We start from the raw sequence: 22,289 nt of genomic DNA on the forward strand, positions 1-22,289 counted from the left end.
GGCCGAGCGGGGCCGGCCGCCGCGAGCCCCACCAGGTGGGCGACAGCCGCCGAGGGCCCTGAGTGTCCCCGCCGGCCGTGGCCGGCTGCCCGCCCATCTCCTGCACCATGTCGGACGGCGAGGGCCCCTCGGCCGGTGAGTGGCAGCGCTATATTTACTCACTGCTGCTCCGGTTGCAGAGCCAAGGCCACTGGTCACCGAGGGTGCTGGGCCCCCGCAGGCTGCAGGCAGCTGTGGGGCTGGACCCCCGTGCTCTGAGCCTGATGCCTGGGGAGGGGGGAGCTGTGCTCCTGGAGGGGGTGAGTGACTTTCAAAGCTCACTGTGCCTCACACCCCCTCCCCACACACAACCCCCAGCTTCCCGACAGGAAGCTGTTTCTGCGATAGACCCTCCCGGCTGTCAGTGGGGCAGCCAGAGTGCCCCACCGTGCAGCAGGGGCCCTGGCTGTGGCTGGACCCTGGGTCGGTCAGGGTGCTGGCCTCTGGGATCACATGCAAATGAGCGTGTGTGGACATTTACCTGTCATCAGGGGGAAGGGGGAGCCCACAGCGTCCACCAGACTCCACAGAGATCTGAGAGCTCCAGGAAGTTCTGAGCTTCTGGTCCACCGGCACAAGGCAGGCCCCCCATGGGCCCCCAAATCCTCTAGATTGGAAATGGCCAGGGACACAGGCAGGCGGAGGGGTGGTCTGACACTGGAGCCTGCCCACATGCCTTCCGCCCTGCCCGGGGGCGAGGGGCTATGGTGGGGACTGGCTGCCCGTGTCCCTGGCTGGCAGCCCCTGGCTCCGTCCAGCTGAAGACAAGCTCTGATGCGGACATCACCCTGAACCTGCCTCGGGTGCGGTGGGGGCTGGAGGCAGCTTAATCCAGGGACTGTATCAGGGACTCTGGCATCAGGCTGCCCAGGTTCAGACTCCAATTCCTTCCCTTCCACGTTGGGTGACCTTGGGCGAGTGGCTTAACGGCTCTGAGCCTCAGGTGAGAAAGGAGACAGTGATAACGGCATGTAACCCGCAGGTGGCTGTGAAGATTGAATGTGATGACACGTGAAAGCGTCGGCAGGTGTGTCGTGAGCACTTAGCAGCGTCTTAGTGGAAACCGCTAATCGGGGGTGCCGGGCCGGCGCACAGAAGCCCGCGGGCCTGTGCATCCCTGCCCGGCCCCTCCAGCCGGGCCTCATCGCCTAAGCCACCGCGTGTCTGTGGCCCACGGATTCCTTATCTGTGAAACGGCACAGTGGGGAATCTCGGGCATGTGAAGCCGTCCCGGAGGGGCTCGGGGTGAGCTGTGGGCAGTGGGGGCCCCACCCTGCGTGGTGTCTGATGGACAGTTCCAGCGCCTGGGCCTGGCTGAGTCAGACGTGGAACCGTGTGTGTGTGTGTGTGTGTGTGTGTGTGTGTGTGTGTGTGTGATGGGGAGGGGGATGCCGACAAAACGGGCCTGACCTCACCCTCTTCTGCTGGGCGCCAGCCGCACCGGCTGCCAGGAATTGTCCGCCGTGGCTGTGAAGGAGCCAGCCAGGGGAGGTGGGGGGAGCGTGGTGGGGGGGTGGCGCAGGCAGGCCCTCTCTGGCTGGCTCTGCCCACACCTGACACGAACCCGGAATAGCTCTCTCCCTCCATCAGGGACATGGCCCTGCTTTTAGCAGCCTGTAAAACCACCCTGCTGTGGGGATGGGTATTTCAGGAAGCCCAGGACAATATTAGCCCGTCGGGGCAGTGGAATGGGTACTAAGTGTGTGTGTGTGTGTGTGTGTGTGTGTGTGTGTGTGTGTGGCCTGGAGGCTGGGAGGAGACAGCTTTCACGGTCGGGTTTGGGAGAAGGTCAGCTGGATTGGAGGCTGGCGGGCAGCATCCTTGCTCTGCCTGCCCTGGCTGGGTGGGCTACCCTGGGTAAGCTTGGGGCCTGGCTTCCCACCTAAAAGATGCCATGTGATGGTCTTTGGTCTCTGATGCTCTGGGCTTGCAATCACACCTCGTTGGCAAGAGTGAAGACAGCGCCTGGGTGCAGGGTTGTGTGTTTGTGGGGAGGGGTGTCCTGAGTGTGTTGTCTGAAATTCAGGTCTTTCTCAGATTCCTACTGTGCGGCAGTGATCACACCTACAAGGCTGCTTTGAAATATTTCCGCCTGTTTTCAGTAACCAACCTCTGTGCCCATGTGCACAGTGGGGAAGTTCTCCGCTCTCCGCCCATGATCTGTGTGACCTTGGGCAGATTACTCAAGGGGGCTGTGCCTCAGTTTCCTCATCCTTTAAATGGGGTCCATGATAGGACCTCAGTTCTTCAAGTTCCAGGGAGGATTAAGGGACCGAAAGCATGTAACACACTGAAACTAATGCCGGGCTTATTGTTAGCAGTTGTAGCTGTTGTTTTTATGACTCAACCAGTAAATGAGCTGCAACCCAAAACGGAAAATGAAGGGACCAAATTGTCTGCTGTGTCCTGGCCACTGTGGACACACTGTCTGTTTAATCCCTGGAGAGGCGTGGCATGAACTCCACTGTGTAACTAAGGAAACTGAAGCTCAGAGAGGCAGACACGCTTGTGCAAGGTCACCCAGCTGGTCAATGGTAGAGCTGGGCTTTGAACCCAGCTTCCCGGACCCTCTTTGTGCAGAACCCAGATCAGATGCCCCTTCCAGGAAGCCCCACCCTGCTCACCGAGGGGCGGGGAAGCTGGCTGTCTTGCAGGTCTTTCTGGCCCTCCTCTGAGCAATGGCCCTTCTCATTTTGGAGACAGCAAGCTCAACATTGCCTCCAATAATTTGGAGCCTGTAAAAAAAATGTGGTACCTCGTTAGGGTGTCAGGAAAATTCCACAGCACAGGAGCACAGTGGCAGGTGGTCCACTCGGAGATTTATGGCCCTGTGCCTGGTCAGGGGAGCCTGGAGGCTAAGGTTACCGGGAGTCAGCATCATATTTATAGCAGGAGCTCGCCTGCACTGAGAACTGCCAGCCTGTAACCACGTCCAGTGAAGGGGCTTCCCGTACAGTCTCCTGGCTTCCAGACCTGGCTCTGCCCCTTAGCGAGGTGGAGGCCTGGATAGGTCACTTCCTCACTGAGGCTCGGCTTCCTAATCTGTAAAGTGGGGCCTTGCCACGTCCCTCCCTGGCCCTGGAGACAGTGTCTGTAAGTGCTGGCACGCGCCTGGGTAGAGGGGCTCCTTCTATCCTGGGTCTGTTGATTGTCTTTTCCTGCCTTTGACCTTGTGGTGCCTTTGACCTCTCGGCGGAACTCCACAGGAAGAGAATCCGGCCTCTGTGCTGCCAGTTCCTCCCATGTTTGGGAAAGTTTCCAGCAAAGCAATTTTATACCTCCAAGCACCAAAGAATAGGCCATTGTAGTCTCAGCAGAGCACCCGAATGCAGGTCCATCAGAGCCTGGGGTTCGAATCCCTGCTCTGCCTCTTCCTGGCTCTGTGGCCTTGGGCAAGTCACTTAACCTCTCTGAGCCTTGGTGACAGGTGGACATTTGCCCTTTCCTGGAGGGTGTGGTGAGGATGGACATCCCTAACCTGAGTTAGGGCTCAGCCAGCAGAGTGACCTCCTTTCTCCTCCTGTAAAACCTTCTTCCACCAACCTCCCTGCCCATCCTCCTTCCCCACCCCCAACGCCGGAGGCTGCAGTCCCCTTGTTCGTACAGTAGGAGATGGTTTTTTGGGGAGGAGGGGCTGACATGGGGTGGGCCACCCCTGTCTCCCTCATGTCCGGGCATCCCAGAGCCCAAAGACAGCCCGGCCCAGCTTCTTGCCCCCAGACCCCACGATGGGCCCCCTACCGGGATGCAGAGCAGCTCCCACCTCCTGCGAGTCATGGGCTGTGTTCTGTTCTTCTTACTGACTGGCCTCAGGGCCTGGGTCTGTGGAGGAGATAAAAGCAAAACACTTCCGTTACTTAGGCCCCACTCTTGCAGAGGAAGCGTCTTCTCCCAGGAGAAGCGGGCTTGGCCCCTGGGCCTCAGCATCTCTCTATGTGGCTCTCCTCCTGGTGGTGAGGGCCTCCCCCCCACTCCAGACAGGTAACTGGGTTCCGTTTTCACTTCTTGGACAGAAGCCAGCAAGGCCTTGAGCCGGGGGTGGGGGGGGGGTGCCTGGATCACTTCTGTGCAGGGGTTGGAGGCTCAGGAGAGAGACTGGAGATGGGAGGCCTGGGAGGAGGCTGCTGAGAGGTCCTGAGCAGAGAGGGTGGGGCCTGCTGGGGGTGGGGGGGAAGAACAGGAGGATTCAGGAACTCCTGGGGATGGGGGGGAGGCTGTGGGGAAGGCTGAGGCCCAATGCTGCCTCCCCCACTAGGAAGGTTCAAAGGACAGACAGCTCATCCTCCGGGGGACTGGGGTGTGATGGGGTGGCCTGGTAAAGCCCCAGAGGTAGGTCCGTACATCACCTTGGAGTAGATGCAAAATGATTTCCAGGGTCAGGCAGACCTGTCCCCCCCGGACACAGGCAAGTCCTTTTCCTCTCTGACCCTCAGCCAGCTCATCTGTAAGTGGAGGTGACACCATGACCTCGGGGGTGTCATGGGGATTAGATGAGATGACACCTTCAAACGCCTGTGAACCGTGGGCCAGGAAAGGTGTGCGTGGCAGCTGGTGGTTCTCAGGAATGAACCTTTAAAGTGTGGCCATAGGTGGTCCAGGTACCTGTGCGAGTGATGACAGGAAGGGCTTAACCTGAGGAGCATCAGACCTGGCACAGGAGGCTGGGGTCAGGGTGGATGCAGGACCCTCCAGACAGCACCCCGTTCCTGCCGCGCTCGGTTCCCACATGTCACGTTTCACGCCACACTCCACGTCCGCACTCCCCCACCGCCGTGGATCCCTATGTCATGGAGGGGAAACTGAGGCCCAAGAGAAAGAGAGACCGGCTCACCGGCTAGGGAGTAACGAGCCAGGACTCGATTCTCCAACACAGGCCCCTTGGCACCCGGGCACGGGCTTCACCCCTTCTCTCCTTCTGCTAAAGCCAGCTCACTGTCCAGGCTGGCGGGTTCCTTCCCCGGAATCAGCCCCAGGGACCCTGCACTCCTGGAGTGACCCTGCACTCCAGGGACCCCCATCTGCTGGTCTTGCTCAGAAATAGCTTGACTGGTGCCAACCTGGACGCCCCTGTCCCTCTCACAGGATGCTGGGTGTCAGGAGATGTGTTGGGGGCTCATGGCTATGTGACCCAGGACAGGCCTCCTTCCCTTTCTGGTCTCAGAGAGGTTGTTCTGTATGTATCCACCGCCCGTAGAATCCTACCGGCGAGCACACCGCCGTGCACGTGTGACCCGTGTTCGGACATCGGGCAGGGCTCAGGGACCCCGGCTCTGCCTGTGACCCTCTGAGCAGCAAAGGAATGAGTCCACATGGCTCCCGTCCCGGCTCCAGCCTCTGCAGCACCCTTGGGGGCCTTTACGCTTATGACAAGGAATATGGCTTAGAAGCTGCTAGGAATTCAACCTGGAAATAAGTTACCCTTTCTGTTTTTTAGGTTTGGGGGTTTTTTTTGTTGTTTTTTTGTTTTTGTGTGTTTTGGGCCACGCCGTGCAGCCTGTGGGATCTTAGTTCCCTGAGCAGGGATGGAACCCATGCCCCCTGCAGTGGAAGTGCAGAGCCCTAACCACTGGACCACCAGGGAAGTCCCCCCCCCCGCCCCACTTCTGCTCTTTTAAAGTATTGGATCTATTCTAACTGACCATTCTTGAGATAGTGAGATACGTTTTAAACATTTTAAATTATATTTTTAAAATGACACAAAGCTGTTGGTATCTGCAACCATTTATCTGCTTTTTTCCCTTGAAACTATGCAGGCAAAATAAAATACAGAAACTGGTGGCTGAGATGGGCCCAAGATATCCCCCATCACCCATATCTATTGATTTCCAATGTTTGCATTGATCAAAACAGCCCCTTTTGATTTGTACTGAGTCTCTGACTCAGGGTGGGCTAGGTACACTGTGAAAAAAACAAAGCTCGGTGGCTTAAAGCAGCGAAGGTGTATTCCTCACTCATGCAAAGTCTAGTGCAGGTCTGGGTAACTCTCCAGGGCAGGTCGCCTACCTGGCGGCTCAGCCGGTGTGATGCTTCCACAGGGACCCAGCTTTACCCCTCCCCCCCTCACCCCATGAGGCAGGTGAAGGGAGGGGGTGGAGACATCACGCTGTCAATTAAATGCTCCTGCCTGGAAGTGATCAATATCATCTCTACCACCATCTCTTTGGCTAAAGCAAGTCCTATGGCCATACTTAATGGCAAGAGGGCAGGGCACAGACCTCCACTAGGGAACAGATGAGTAATATCTGCCCTCCATTAACTTTTTTTCCCCAAATGACTTTTTTCTTTAATGCTCTTTATTGGAGTATAATTGCTTTACACTGTTGTGCTAGTTTCTACTGTACCACAAAGTGAATCAGTTGTATTTATACAACTATCTCCATATCCCCTCCCTCCCGCCACTCCTTCCCACCCTCCCTATCCCATCCCCCTAAGTCATCACCCATCATCGAGTTGGTCTCCCTGTGTTATGCAGCAGCTTCCCACGAGCTATCTAGTTTACATTTGGTAGTGTATATATGTCAATGCTACTCTCTCACTTCATCCCAGCTTTCCCTTCCCCCCCCCCCACCCCAAGTCCTCAAGTCCAATTGACTTTTTAAAAAGTAATCCATTTAAATTATGAAATATTCGGAGCACATGGTGTGTGCTGTGGTCAGCAAGCCTCTGAAACATAGATCGTGAGTCCTTCCGCTATGCAGATCCCAAAACCAAGGGCCAGATTTTTCAAAACGTGTTTTGTCCCACAGATGTGAACGTGTGTTTAAAAGCCGGGAAACAAATTTCTGAAAGATGTGGTCACAGCACCAGCAAGGAAAAACATAAGCAAGAGAAACGTTAACCGCTTATTGCCAGAAAGCTCTCTTGATTTATTATTCGCTAAGGTACAAAGGAGGGAGCCGGGATGGGTGGTTCATGAGCCAGTTTAATCATCAAGGTCAACAGATTAAAAAATAGGACGTGAGTTTAGAAGGAAATGGTTGTGGAAGTACACTGGAAAATAAAAACTGTGAGTCTGTACCGCATTCTTCTCATACAGACACCAGTTCCTTGATTCTGTGACATCATCAAATAAAAGCGGTTTTGTTACAGGCTTTCCTATCCGACTTTTAATAGTATATAACTAAACAAATTTAAACAAAAATGCACAGCCTAGCAGAGGGCTGTGGCAATGAATGACACACGTTTTGTATAATGAAATCAGACCCGGTTTAAAAATACAGGGACTGGAGGTGGTCTCGGAGCCCTGCCCTGGGATTCGATGATGTCACCCAAATTGCAAGGCTTAAAACTGGAGTTTGAGGTTGTTGGGCTCCGGGATGGGGTGCAGACGCTCCTGCATTCTGGGCCTTGCATTTCAACATCTAAGCCAAACTGTTTAGAGAACTCTCTAGCAGGTTTAAACACATTTCTAGGAATCCCGCCTCATTTATTTCGGGTGGAAAAACCTCAAAGCACTGGTGCGGTTGGGGAAAACACCCTTCCTGCTGCTTCTGGCCGGAGGGATGAGCTCGCGGTCTGAGTGGACGCCCTGATTCAGTGGGTGTGTCATAAGCACGTCCTCTGTGCATGTGTCCCGCCGGGCCCTGTGGTGTAAGGGGAGAGCTGGGTCTCTTCCTGTGGACTTGCCTTCACCAACCCACTTCAGTTTCCTCCTCCCCCAGGGTTAATAGACTCAAGTTACAAGAGCAGTAAATGAGAATGTCTACAGCGGGCACTAAATAAACGCTGTCTCCCCTTCTCCTAGGTCCTTTCGCATGCCCAATTCCATATGACTGTTTGGTAAACACTGTTGTTCAATTTTACAGATGAGAAAACTGAGGTTTAGAGACGTTAAGTGACTTACCCCGGAGCATACAATGGGGGAGATGGGGCCAGGATGCAGGTGGGCTGGCTCCAGCCTGGGTCTCCTCTTTTACACTGAGCAGCCTTGCAGCCTGAGGAGGGCTGGGAGAGCTTCAGTCCTTCCCAAGGAAGGCCAGTGGATCAGGGAGCAGGCTTTGAAGAAGGGCTTTTATCAGAACCAAGACAGCAGATGAAATTCACCCTGAATTTCTTTGGAGGCAGGGTTATGTCAGCAAGAGCACTGGGGTAGAAGCCTGGATACTTGGCCCTGAGCTCAGTCCTGACACTGAAGTACTCAGTGACCTCCAGCAAGTCTTTTGCCGTTTCCGGAGAGGTTTGCATCAGAATCTGGGCCCAGGAATGTTACGTGAGATAAACAGTTCTCTTTCCTGTAGCAGAATCTTAGGACTCCAGAGGGGCCCGCAAAGGCCCAGCATGTCTCTAGGGCAGTTCTCTGCTTGCTCGGCAACTGTCAGCCCCACGCTGGCCCCCGGCTCTACCCCAGGATCAGGGTGGGCTCAGCCACACCCGTGACAGCGGAACCCCTCCACACAGCCCAGGGCCACGCTCCATCCCCGAACGGCTGCTGGTGGGTGCTGCTGGCACCTTCACGCCCAAGACGTGTGGCTGAGGCTGAAACAGAGCCCGGGCTGCGGCCCCACCCCCAGGGCAGCCCCCCACCCCCGCCCTCCCCGGCCCCCACCCAGCTCATCCCAGAGAAAGAAGCACCAAGGGCCACGGGCTCCACTTTACTGAGCATCTTCCGTGTGCCCTGCTCTGGGCGGCTCCCTCCCGTCTGCACTTGCTACCCCGTGCTTGTCACAGCTCTGTGAAGGACGCTGTCCCCATCTCACAGGCCCGGACACCTGTGGGTGATGAAGTACCACTGAGTTCCAGCCTGGAACTTGGGAGCCCACCCCAGCCGCTGCTCGTTCCTGACATCTGGGAGCTCTGTCCTGTGACCAGGAGGAAATCCAGCGCTCAGCCCTGTGGGAGGCAGACACAGGCTGGGGGTGGGCTGCAAAAACCTGATCTCTCAGCCCCCATGGAATGCCTTCCCTTTTCTTTCCATCTTAAAACTTGTTGAGAGAGGAGGAGCCTCAGCTGTGACCCCAGCCAAGGAAGCGAGGTGCTATGAATGGGTGCCACCAGGTCGCTCAGAGCATGCCAGAGTCCTGGGCTCCCAAGCCTGCCCTGAAGCTGGGGGGTCATCTGGGGGGTCAACAGACCAGCGCAGTGGTCCTCTGAGTCTGACAGGAGACAGGAAGGTATAGCCAGTGAGCTTCAGAGCTGCAGGCTCTGCTGGGAGTCCTGGGCTCTCATTTTTTTTTTTCTTTTTTGGTAACAGCCTTCCTGAGATGTAATTTACACACCATAAAACTCACCCATTTGAAGTGAGTTATGCAACCTTCACCACAATCAACTTTAGAACTTTTTTATCACCGCCCCTCCAAAGAAAGCCCTAATCCATTAGCAGTCAACCCCTAGCCCCTGGCAACCAGTACTCTACTTTCCGGTTCTATAGATTTGCCTCTTCTGGACGTTTCATGTAAGCAGAATCATACAACATGTGGCCTTTAGTGATCAGCTGCTTTCACTCAGCATAACACGTTTAGGCTCATTTGTGTTTTGGTACGTATCAGTGCTCTGTTGCTTTTTTTTTTAATTAATTAATTAATTTATTGGCTGTATTGGGTCTTTGTTGCTGCACACGGGCTTTCTCTAGTTGCGGTGAGTGGGGGATACTCTTCGTCGTGGTGCGCCGGCTCCTCATTGCCATGGCTTCTCTTGTTGTAGAGCACAGGCTCTAGGGGCGTGGGCTTTAGTAGTTGTGGCACATGGCTCAATAGTTGTGGCTCATGAGCTCTAGAGCGCAGGCTCAATAGTTGTGGCACATGGGCTTAGTTGCTCCGCAGCACGTGGGATCTTCCTGGAGCAGGGATGGAACCCGTGTCCCCTGCACTGGCAGGCAGATTCTTAACCACTGCACCACCAGGGAAGCCCAGTGCTCCGTTCCTTTTGTGGACAAATAGTATTGCATTGTACAGATCTAGACCACATTTTATTCATTCATTCATCAGTTGATGAACATTTAGCTTGTTTCTACTTTTCAGCTGTTACGCATAACGCCGCTGTGAATGCTAATGCACAAGTTTCTGTGTGAACATAGGTTTTCATGTCTCTTGGGTTGTTATACACCCAGAAGTGGAATTCCTGGATCCATGTTTAACTTTCTGCAAAATGGTCAGACTGTTTTCCAAAGAGGCTGCACCGTTTTACATTCCCACCGGGGGTGCACGAGGGTCCCGACTTCTCCTCATCCTCTCCAGCGCTTGTTATGATCTTTTTGATTCCAGCCACCCCAGGGGGTATGAAGTGGTGTCTCATTGTGGTTTTGGTTTGCTGTCCTCTAGCGCCTAATGGTGTTGAGCATCTTTTCACATGACTGTTGGCCATCACCTCTTGGCTCTGAGACCTCATGCCTCATTTTCCTCCTCTGCCAAATGGGCATCATGACAGCAGCACCTGCCTGACGGGCTGTGGTGAGGGTTCAGTGATATAATTCTAGGTCCTGGTGCAGAGAGGCTGCCAGCAAACGCTTGCTGCTTTTGGAGCTGCAGGCTGAGCTCAGAGCCCCTCCTCTGAGGGCTGGTGTGAAGGAGGGATGTGGAGAAAGCTGGAAATCTGGAGGCTTCTGCAAGTTCCAAAGAAAGGGACAAACATTATCAGAGAAGGTGCTGACTGGCACTGGCCCAGCCCTGGCTGATTTCTTCCCCAGCTTTGAAGCTCTGCTCAGCTGGGCAGCCCAAGTGACCCGGCTGTGTCTATGCAGCCTGGTGAAACACAGACGAGGCAGGTGTCCAGACCACATGCGCGGTGAAGACAAGCCCGGCCCGTCATCTGGGATTCTGGGGAGGAGCACCTGTGGGTTTTCTTATCGTGAGTTATTTGGCCTCCTCCCCTTGACTGCTCCCAAGGGAGGTGACGTTGCCCTTCTGGGACTTGTAAGCTTGCGTCTGTCAATAGAGAGCTCTGGAACTAGGCCAGGAGCATCCTCCCATGAGGTTGGGCGAGACCCTGGGGCCTGGCGGAGGTGCCGATGGTCAGGCCGATTGTGTAGCAGAAACCTGAGCCAGGAGCCGGGCGGGAGGTGAGGGAACGCAGTCAGCTCATCACGGGTGGAAAACAAATCCACTTCTGGACAGCGAGATCATTAGGCGGCCCCAGAAGGAACAGCCCTGTTCTGTTCCGGAGCCCACGCTGATGGCCCGGGAATGTTCGGGAATGTTCGCTGGAGTCTGTAATCGGGGAATGGCGGGCCTCACCCTAAGGGGGCTCCAGGCCCTGGGGCTGGGTGTGGACGCAGCAGCCGACAGGAGCCCCAGGTTCTTTCCTCCTCCTGCCACTGTGTCCACAGTCACACGGGACCCGGATGGGAAGCAGGGACAGGGAATCAGACAGGCTGGCCCTGGCACGCGAGCTCTGCCACCTGGTGCCGTGTGGTCTTTGCAAGTCATATAATCTGCCTGGGTCTTTGTCTCCTCGTGCGCAAAACGAGACTGATGATACCTTACAGGACGGCTGCTAAGCGTGAATGAAATAGCACGTGAGGTCAAGGGCAGAGTCAGGGGATTCTGTTAGAGAGAGCTTCTCGCCTACGCACTTGGCTTATCAGGAGAGGCTCAGAGGAGAAGCAGTGAGGAGGGAGGGAAACAGGGTAGGGTTTCAGGTGACATCTAGCCTATTTTTTTTTAATAGTAGTTTAATAAAATAAATAGTAGTTTAATAAAGCTGTCGACTCCATAGGAAGGCTTCGGGGGAAACACGTCTAGCTTTCTTTCGTTCTTGCCTGTACCCTCCAGTGAGGGCAGGGACCACGCCTTCCTTGTCGGCAGCTGATCAGTAAATGTTTGTTGAATGACTGATTCACCGAATGTTGCTGCCGCCTCTGCTCCTGTGCTGGGTCATCCAGGACCTTCCGCGTAGCCTGGTCCTGCGGCAGCTCTGGGGTACAGACTGCACCAGAGTCTGAGAAAAGAGGGCCCGGTTTTTGCACCCGCAGCCCCAGTGAGTCAGGCGGCTTCAACCCCAAGGGCCCAGCTTTCCCCTCACCTCCTCCCCCCTCCCCCTGCTCCTGAACAGCTTGGCCGGGGCACTGTATTCACTTCCTGTGGTGTCGGCCGGCTCCCACTGGAGGAGACTCTGTCCCTGGCCTCTTCCAGCTTCTGGTGGTTCCGGGCGTCCTGGACTTGTGGTCGTATCACTCCCTTCTCTGCCTCTGTGGCCACACTCCCCTCTCCTCCTCTGTGCATCAAATCTCTGTCTGCTTCCCTCTTATAAGGACCTTGTGATGGCATTTAGGCCCACCTGGATAATCCAGGAGTGTCTCCCCATCCTGAGAGCCTTAATTTAATCAACCTGCAAAGACCCTTTTTCCATAAATGGTAACAACAAAGGGTCCAGGGATTAGGGACCAATATCTTTGAGGACCACCCGTCAGCCCACTCTAGGCACCAGCACAGGATTCCTCAGAGAAGCTTGTAGCCTCCCAGGGCTCCTGCTGGGGGACCCAGGGAAATGGCGCGAGGGTCTCAGATGTTCCCACGTAACCTTGCCCCAAGGAAAGGCCAGCAAGCACCCTCCTTGTCCTCCCCTCTCCTGCCTGCGCTTCTCCCTCCCTCCTGGGCCCCTCCCCTCCGTGCCCTCCCCTCTGCTCCCTGCCTTTCTCCCTCCCTCCTGGGCCCCTCCCCTCCGTGCCCTCCCCCCTCCTCCCTGCCCTTCTCCCTCCCTCCTGGGCCCCTCCCCTCCGTGCCCTCCCCCCTCCTCCCTGCCCTTCTCCCTCCCTCCTGGGCCCCTCCCCTCCGTGCCCTCCCCCCTCCTCCCTGCCCTTCTCCCTCCCTCCTGGGCCCCTCCCCTCCGTGCCCTCCCCCCTCCTCCCTGCCCTTCTCCCTCCCTCCTGGGCCCCTCCCCTCCTTGCCCTCCCTTGCTCTTCAGGCTTTTCTCTTGCTATAGAAAGGAAAGTTTGGGGGCTTAGAAACCCTTTTACTCTTTCTATGAAAGATCCAAGTCTATTCTCTCCAGAAGGACTCAATCTGGGCTGAGCATCCCATCAGGCCACGGCCTCCGTGCAGGCTGTGACCTCTGCCCCCCCAAGGAATGGCCACTAAGAGTACCACAGCAGCTGGGGGTGGCCAGGGGAGGAGTCACCCTGCTCAGACACTGGTGCTTGCCTCAGAGAAGGTGCCGGAAAGGAATCAGTTCTCAAACCTTCCATCTTCTGGGCTGTCAGGGTCCAAGCATGGGCTGGAAAAGAATTTCCAGACGCAAGGCAGAATGTAAGGAAGATTGAGTTTATTAGAAAGAGGAACGCTGTAGAGACAGCGGGCCCACTTCCTGGTGGTCGGGGAGAGCCAACGCTTGAGTGGGCTCGCAGCCAGCTTTTATAACCCCAAGACAAAGAAAATTCCTGCTAAGAGAAGGGCATTAATCAATTGGTCGGGGGCCATACGGCGAAAGGGGTCTTTAGGTGATAGGCTAGGGTCCTATGGGGTGAGTATCTTCTGAGTATCTTCCGAGTAGCTTCCTTAATATGGGCTTGTGTTATTAGCTGGTCCAAGTCTTGAATCAAAGGTTGCTATGGGGGTCCAGTTAACTCTGGAATTAGGTTGCTGGGGGGGGGGGGGTCAGGTTAACTCCGGATTGTGACGTTGGTATAGGGTTCCACACAGCCCTCAGTGTCCCTGCCTGTGACATGAACCAGTCTGGAGCCAGTGCCTCTAAAGACCTTCCAGTGAAACAGGATCTATGAAGGAGAATTTAAAAAGAAAATAAAAAGAAATTCTGCAAGCCATTGTTCACTTAGCTGCCAATCATGTCAGTCGGTCAGGCCACTGCTAGGTCCTGGGGACACAGGGGCGGGGGGGTCTGGCACAGCTGGGCAGGGAGACCACTGAGGAGAAAGACAATGAGAGCCCAGCAAGCCATGTGCTGTGGCTCAAGTTCTGAGGGATAGGCAGAGAAGGCTTCCTGGAGGAGGTGACCCTGAGCTGGGTCCTGAGGGACAAGAGGGAGGTGACAAGGGAGGGAAGGGTCCTCCGGATCAGAGGGGAGCATGAATGGTTGGGGGGCACAGGAAAGCATGGCCATCCAGGGCCCAGGAGGAGCCTCCAGGGTGCTGGAGACAGCCTTACACAGGGGTCTTCCTATTACAAAGCGAGTCCTTGAAGCGAGGCCTGCTGCATGGACGGTCATGGGTGGCCTGGCAGAGAAGCTGAGGCGGAAGCAGCGTTTGGTCAATCAGTCATTCCACAAACATTTGTTGATCAGCTGTAAAGAATGTGTGGTCCCTGCCCTCACAGGGCTGACACTGCGGTGCACAGACAGTGAACAAAATAAATAACACAGGATGCACGATGGGGATGGAGGGTAGCGCATCAGGGAAGAGAGAGAGCAGTGCTTTGGAGAAAGGCCCAGAAGGTCTTTCTAAGAAGGTGACAGTTGAAGGGTGAGCCCTGGGAATAGCCGAGGGAAGGGAGTTCCCGGCAGAAGAAAGATCAGAGGCAAAGGCCCTGAGGTGGGGGTGCCTGATCTTTTCAAAGAACGCCAGCGAGGTCATTCTGGGCAGAATGCACAGGGGCGTGGGGGAAGATGAGCCCAGAGAGGAGGGGGCAGAAAGGTCACGAATGGAATTTTTGTAGTCCGAGAGGGGCCCTTGGCTTTGACTCTCAGTGGCATGGGAGCCATGGAAGGGTTTAGAGCAGAGGAGTGGCAAGACCTCACTTGGTTTTACAAGCAAGCGGCAGCAAGTGGAGATGTTAGTTTCCAGTGATTCTGAGCGTCAGAGGATAAGAGGTGTCAAAGCCCAGGCCTTTGCCAGCCCAAGCGGGAGTCGTTAATCACCGTGTCCCAGATGGAGCTGCTCCAGAGGCCCTCTCGATAGACCCTAGACCCGGCGAGTGGCTGGTATTTGAAAGGCCATCAGCCGGCTCTCGGTTCAGATGCACTGGGAGCCCCGAGCCCTCTTCCTGGAGACAGTGCAGCCAGCACAGTCCCCAGGAGAGGTGTTTTATCTTAAGTGTCCAGAAAGACAGTCCAAGCGACACCGGGGCTACGGATAGAACGCATGTGAATTTCAGATCAACCACCGGTAATTTTTCAAGTGCAAGTGAAACCCCCAAACTGCTCCTAATAAGGCAACTAAAACATCCCCTCAGGAATATCTCCCGTGATGACGGTTCTGTACCTTCCAGACTCATAGGACCGAGGACCTGGCTGGTCTGCACCTTCCCCCCAGCGCATCCCTGAGCCCTGTGGGTGGAGCTGAAGAGAGTGAGGATGGGGTCTCAGAGGTCAGGCCCGCAGCGGCAGAAAGTATGCTAGTCCTGCTGGTCCAAGGAGCAGACACAAGGAGCAGGGGTGTTTTCCCAGGCGAGCAGTGCCTGCCTCAGGGCCTGGTGAGCCCCGGCTGCCCCGCTGGGCCTCCAGAGCCCAAAGCTCTTTGGCTGGTGAACCACAGCTTGTCAAGGGCAATTATCTCCCTTGGTCTCCTGGCCCCCTTTAAGAAAGTGATTTATGGCCCTGAGAAAATGGGGTTGGTGGGAGGGGATGCTCAAGGGGGCTGACTCCAGGAAGAATCAGCTGCTACTTTTAAAAAACAGGCATTAAAAATGCATATTTTAAAACAGCGGTTTTTAGAAATGGTGAAGCATGAACAAGGAAATACACCCAAAAATGTGTGGGTAATAGAAGAAAGACTGCAGGAAGCTGAAAGGCAGCCTAGTGAAAGGAAGGAGCAAGGCCACTGGTGGGAGGTGGCCCCGCTTCGACTCCCTGCCGAGCGCCTGCCCCTGGCCAAGCCTCTGTTTCCCCATCTGTAACTCAGGGACCGCCCCCCTCCTCGGGATGGCCGTGAGAAGGAGGCAGGGGAGGCGGCACAGTGAGCACAGCCCACGCTGGGGGGTCCTGCCTGTTGATGGCTTGTCCCCCATGGAAGCACCCCAGACTCCCACCTGCCCTTCCCGAGGGGCCACCTCTTGTCTCAGCTAGCGACCAAGGGTCCCTGACACTTCAGCTGGTGAGACGCTTCAGGGAGAATTCCCCGTCGGAGTTGAGTCTGAGCCCTTCGGCCTGGCACATGGCTGCCCTCGCTGGGTGGCCTAACACCTCCGGCCGCCCCGGGCTCCTTGCCCAGCACTGCCAGCGCTCACCCCCTCACATCCCACGTGCAACGAAGCAGACAGAACTCTCCACGCATTCCGCACTGTTTCTCACCTTTCTGTCCTGACCCGTGCTGGTCCTTCTTCCTGGCATGCCTTATCATTCCCAGGGATGCCCTCCTGCCCTCCCACCCTCTCCTTCCCTGGCAGGGAGGGGCCTCCCCTGTGTGCCTCCATCGCTCTGTGCATCTTCTCATTTGATGCTGACCATCTCGCGGGCAGCCGTTCTGTCTGAGTTATCTTTACGCCCAGAACCTGCCACCTAGCAGGTGCTTAACAAACTGTCTTGTGCTTTCACTGACGCTGCCAGGCACTGTTCCAGCAGCCCTTACGAAGACTTAGGGTTGAGAGCTGCCTGCAAGGCTTTTAACTCACGCTGTCTGTTATCTTTTCCCTGCAGCCCTGTTAGCTGGGTGTTATTATCACTCCCATTTTATGGACAAGAAAACGGAGGCTCAGAGGGTGTAGATCATCACATGGCTAGTCCGTGGAGGCATGAGGGTTCAACTGCAGGGCTGCTGGGATGCAAAGCCAGAGAGCTTTCCATCCAGAGCCCGCCCCCCAACTCCCCTTGAGACTCTCCTTGGCTCTGGGGGCTCATGGATAAATCCCTTCCCATCTCTGGTCCTCAGTTTCCTGATGTATAAAATGGGTGCAGCTGCAGTCAGTGATATTAAAGTGCTTCACCACTGGGGGTGGCGGGGGCACAAGACCTTGCCGCTTTTTGCCTATGCCCAGGTGTCCCTGGAGTGCCTGCCAACCTTCTGAAGACATTAATTTGTCCCAGCACTAAGCTGCTTCCTGTGACATCATCTTAATTCCGTATGGACAGCGGCACCATCAGCGTGGCAGGGTCTGGCGGGGAAGGGGAGGGCCCCATCTCCTAGCCCGGAAGACCGCCTCTCCACCCCTGCTCCCCCCCAGTGGTGGCACCCATGACACTTTGAGATCTCAGCTATCCTTTGAGCGGGGAGCTCCATCAGACGCCTGGCTGGTGCTGTGAGTCGCTCCCAGACAGGCTGCCCAGCTCCCTGTGCTGAAGGAGGAGGAGGAAGGGGTGAGGGGGGCTGCAGGCTGACCTCCCAAGGCTCCCTTTGGTGGCCTCACATTTTTGCTCTCTCTTTACGATTTCTGCTTGACGCGAGTATCACGAGAGACGTAGATGTGTGGGCGGACAGGGTTCGCTCATACACGAGTTCACTTCTTCCACGTTTTGAGGACAAATGAGTCAGCTTGCCACCCAGCATGGGGCAGGGAGCCCTGGCAAAGCCACCCAGCAGCTGTGCAGTCTGAGCCAGCCTCAGTGTGCTCACCTCTAACGTGGGACTAGTAGCACCGGCCTTGAAAGGAGTTGCATGGGCTCCACAATGCACGTGAAGCCGGGCCTGTGGGAGCTGATGCCGCCCCCACCCGAGACCCCACAGCGGGCAGGCGCCCGCCCCTCATGCCCATGCAGTGATACAGGAGGGCACAGGTGGCCGCAAGGAAAAGCTGTAACTCTAACCCTGTAATCCTGCTGATGGCTTGTCTTTTTTTCATGAGAGGGAGGTCCTGCCTCCTGCACAGGGCCAGGAACCACAGGCCTTCGTGTTCTTTGGGGAAACTGAGATGGAGCGCAGAGGAGGACGAGTCAGGTGTTGGCGCCTTATCGTTCCTGGCAAAGCCGGGGCCTCTGGGCCAGGTCCCCGCTGGCAGACAAAGGGAGGTGTGAATAATAGAAGGGCCAGCCCTGGGTTCCCAGCCGTGCCAGGGAGCTGAGGGAGGACCCATGGGACTTACAGAGCCTCAGATGGTGTAGGGACCCTAGAGGCCCAGAGGAGCTCTGGGCTAGGCTGATGCTACTCAGAGAGGTGAGGTGTCACGGTGAAGGCCCCGGGCTTCCGTCTCAGGTCTCGCTTTGGTGGCAGCCAACTTCAATACCATTTTGTGTGTGTGTGTGTAACAAATCGTATTTAGCATTCTTACAGAGTACACGAAATAAATGCTTGGATAACTCAAACCTAACACAAAGTATATGTATCGTCTCATAGGAAAGCACAAGGAGAAGATAAAAATATTTTGAGTCTCAAGCTGTGTGTCCTTGGGCAAGACGCCTAACCTCTCTGAGCCCTCATCTCCTCATCTATGACGTCCCTGCCTACCTCTTATGATCATTTCAGGGGCTCCAGAAGAGATCCTGCAGAGTACCTGGTACACAGTAGGTGTTCAGCAGTGACAGCTATGGAAGAAAGCATTCAATGGCAGGGAGGGTGCAGCGGAAAATATCTGTTCTGTGACAGCTTCAGGCTGGCAGTGCGGTGCTGGGCCAGCTCCTTTCCCATCCTGGAACCACTTCCCTCCTGGAAAACGGGGGCCCCACCTGGTCCCCCCAAAGCTTGCACAACTCTTGTCTTTTTTTTTTTTTTTTTTCAGATTCTGACTATATTTCAACCATAGATTAGTTTTTTATAATACATTTTTAAAAAATTTTATTGGTGTGTAGTTGATTTACTATTTTTAAAAAATTTTTATTCACGTATAGTTGCTTTACGATGTCATGTTACGTTTCTTGCAGTACAGTGAAGACAGCAAAGTGAAGCAGTCATACACATCTATCCCCTCTTTTTTGGATTTCCTTCCCACTTAGGTCACCACAGAGCACTGAGTAGAGTTCCCTGTGCTATACAGCAGGTTCTCATTGGTTGTCTATTTTACACATAGTCGTGTGTCTGTATGTCAGTCCCAGTCTCCCAGTTGGTCCCCCCCGTTCGCCCCTGGGTAACCGTACGTTTCAGAACTCAAAGTTACGCTGGTGCTGAGTGGCTCCATTCCCGACCCCCGCGGGTCAGGGCTGGGGAAACCGAGACGTGCTTCTGTGGCCCAGAGGGGCTGCCGGGAGGAGGTGTGGCCTGGGGGGGGTGGGCGGGCGGTGGGCAGCAGCCAGACCCCAGGTCAAGAGCCGGCACAGGGAAGGGCTGTTTCACAGATGAGGAAACTGAGGCTCAGAGGGCTCAAGGGACGGCTGCCCTGCAGCCCCTCACCCAGCCGCGATGTGCTCGGGGATGGGGGAAGCATCCTGACCCCAGGACGGCTTTCCGCGAGATGGAGCCTGCGCGTGGCGTTATTCTGAGCAGGGTCACCAGGTGCCAGCGATCCGAGGGTCAGTGCCAGCTAGGCCCCAGGAGGGTACACTGAGTACCTTCCCCTGGGCTTCTGGAGGTGGCATCCCTGGTGGCCTCGGGGGCGGGGCTGCTGGGCAATGCCAGTCACCTCTGAGTTAGGGCGGGTGTCAGTGTGGGCAGGCATCAGGCCAGCAACATGGGCGAGGGCGGGCGCCAGGGAGCAGGGCCCCCTGTACCACCCACGCTCATAAAGCGGAAAAGGCACAGCGGTGGCAGCCCTGCCCCTGCCCCGCTGATGCGGGGACGTGGGTAGGGAGCGCTGGCCGTCAAGGCCACTCTGTCCTGCTCTGCGGTGAGTCCCCGCCTGGCTCAGCGCCTGGGAAGCTGGGGGAGGCCTCTGGCTGGGCTTCCCCGCAGCTAGCAGCCTCAGGGCTCACGGGTTCCTTGGCGTTCCTGGTGGGCTGCTGGTCCTTGGAGACCCTGAACTCAGATAACAGAGTGGGCGGTGAGTTGGTTTTGAGCTGCATGGGTTTCTAATGCATCCTTAAAGAATGCTGCTGTGTCACGGCTTCGATTTTCAGCGCCTAAAACCTATGGCCAGTGGTTCTCAAGCTGTAGTCACCGTGAGGGAGGGGCTGGGAGGGGCTCACGTGGAACCTGCGTCTTGGGGCTTCCCTTGTGGTTCATGGGGCCCTGTCTCAGGCACCCTCTGGCACGCAATGTCCCCTCACATCCACTTTCTCAGTCCCCACCCACACACACCCTCACACACGCCTGCACCCCATCTGTGTGGACTCACGCCCACACCGACGTTTAGACACACACACACACCCCCAGATTGGCTACACAATTCACAGGGCCCGGTTCACATTCGGGCCCCTGTTCAAGAATTATTAACAATTTCAAGCAGATCATGAAAGCAAGCACAGGGCCCTGTGTGACAGTGCAGGTCACGTGTCAACAAAGCCAGGGCTGCAGACCCTCATGTCACATATCCCAGGACCCTCCTGGACGAACTCACCCCACAGCGCAGGTGCAAACACCCACACTCAAATATACACTCGCGGGCGCACAGGCTCAGGTGCAGCCAGGCTTCCAAAATGGCTTTTATTGGGCTGAGGAAGTGTGCTTGTTAATGTTTAATGAGCAAAATCAAAGTTGACTCACAAGCGAGTTGCTCGTAAGCAAGAAATGCCAGCTGGAATATTACATGAATCACTGTCTTGGAGTTCATGAGTAACGGTCTAATTGAGTTGTGACTAGTTTGGGAAAACTTTTCAGCCCTCTCACTCCCCACCCTAAATCCAAACTAAGCCAGCACTTAATTAATGCTTCAAATGCCACAAAACTCTCTAATAAAATGTGGACTTAAGGAGTTTTGTGAACAGACTTCTCTACCAGACAAATTGCAATGAGCAGGGCTGCCTTTTTATCTAGAATCGAAATGAGGAGGAAACTCACGTTTACTGAGCACCTGCTATGCGACAGCCCCTGTGCTCAGTGATATGCTTGGTGCCTGGCATATAGTACGTGCTTGGTAAATGGTTGCTTACTGCTGTACTTCATCAGAGCCTAGGATGCACTGGTTGTAGCACACACTTTATCTTCTGGATCACTAAGAAAGAGGAAACACTGCTGTTCAAACCCTGACCCCAATCAAGACACTGACGGCAGGGCACACTCCCATCTTCGGGCTGGTTAAATGTGAAAAATATGTTTCAGAGTCTATGGAAGGAGGGATTAGCAACCCAGTCAACCGATGGGAAGACCAGGCCCAGAAAGGGTTCTTGCTAGTCTGTGATCAGAGTCTTAGGAGGGCTTAGTCTCGAGTCCCACCTGCTGGGTATGCAGGGTTGTTCTGGGGATGGAGACCTGACTCAGTTTTCCTGAAATGCTGCTGGTGCACCCTGATCTGTGCAGCCTGGGGTCTCAGGGGTTCCCCATGGTGGAGGCTTTATTCCCTGCATCCCCCCGTCACTTGACCAAAGGCAGGCACGCTGGGAGCATTTTCTTCAAAGTAAGCTTTAGAGATTGTAGTCATTTTGAGGACTGGAGGCCTGCCCTTGGCTTCCATGCCTCCTTCATGCAATAATTCATTACGGGAGGATTTTTCACAGACAGCCACTAGCCTTGGAAGGCAGTGAGCTCATGAATATGCATAGGCTCATCCTCATAAATTATGCATTCGATGCTGAGGCTTCGGGGAGGCTGAGGAGGGCTGGGAATGGCTCAGTCCTGCAAGAGAAGGCTTGCTCTCAAGGACTTCTTGTAAAGCACATATTCCTGCCTCCCTCCCTCTCCATCACAATGAACTTGCAGGACGCCTCTCTAGCTCTATTAATACACAGCACCTTGGTCTTCACAGAAACTGGAGTTTACCTGGCTGTTGCTTCTCTGATGACAATGCTGGCGGGTCTGGAGGGGCCATGGGGGTCAGCGCAGGCCTGCGCTCGCCCGGGAGACTCGCTTCAGGCCCGTACATCTTGAAAGAAGTTTGACTTTACCAAGGCCCCAGCAGCTGAGAAGCTGACGCCCAGATGTGTAATTTACCTGTCATTTAAAGAGCTCGCACTCCTCCAGATCAGAGTGTGCTCAGGTACAGGTGGCCCCAGCATCACACGATGAGCCCCAGGCCAGGAGTCAGGGTGGGGCCCAAGTCCTAGCAGGAAGGGGAGGTAGGGGCTCTGCCTCCCCCAGCGCAGGGCCCCCTGCCCTCCCCAGAGCCAGCTTCGGCCTCCCACTGGTGATGTGCTACACATGGTGGGCACACAGGCCGTCAGGGTTGGGGTTCAAGGTGAGCTCTGCACGGCCTGCTTAGCTGGAGGTCGCTTCCCCCAGGGGTGGGGGGGCCTCCCTCCTCCTGCCCAGCGGCTGCCACACCTGCCCACTTCCTGAGCTCACTGACCCCATGGTTTTCTGGCCACGCCTCTGCCATGCGTTCCTGGGCCAGGAGGTTTCTCTTCTTAGTGAACATCCAGTGACTGCCAGCACCTTCCCTTCATCCACAGCCACCACATGCAGCCACTTCACCCTTCCTTTCATGTCCACCTCCCAGCAGCCTGGGCAGGAACCCGGGGCACATCATGAGGTC

At 55.6% G+C, this 22,289-nt stretch overlaps 1 protein-coding gene across 1 annotated transcript in view; it reads left to right on the forward strand.

The window, feature by feature from the left end:
• Positions 1-22,289, forward strand: part of EML1 (EMAP like 1) — a 203,164-nt gene continuing 180,875 nt past the window's right edge. The window contains exon 1 of the mRNA XM_057731976.1: positions 1-135. Coding sequence (XP_057587959.1) covers positions 108-135 — 28 coding nt within the window. The 5' untranslated portion in view covers positions 1-107. The remainder of the gene's footprint in view (positions 136-22,289) is intronic.

Source organism: Hippopotamus amphibius, chromosome 4, assembly GCF_030028045.1.
Source record: "Hippopotamus amphibius kiboko isolate mHipAmp2 chromosome 4, mHipAmp2.hap2, whole genome shotgun sequence".
Lineage (NCBI taxonomy): Eukaryota > Metazoa > Chordata > Mammalia > Artiodactyla > Hippopotamidae > Hippopotamus > Hippopotamus amphibius.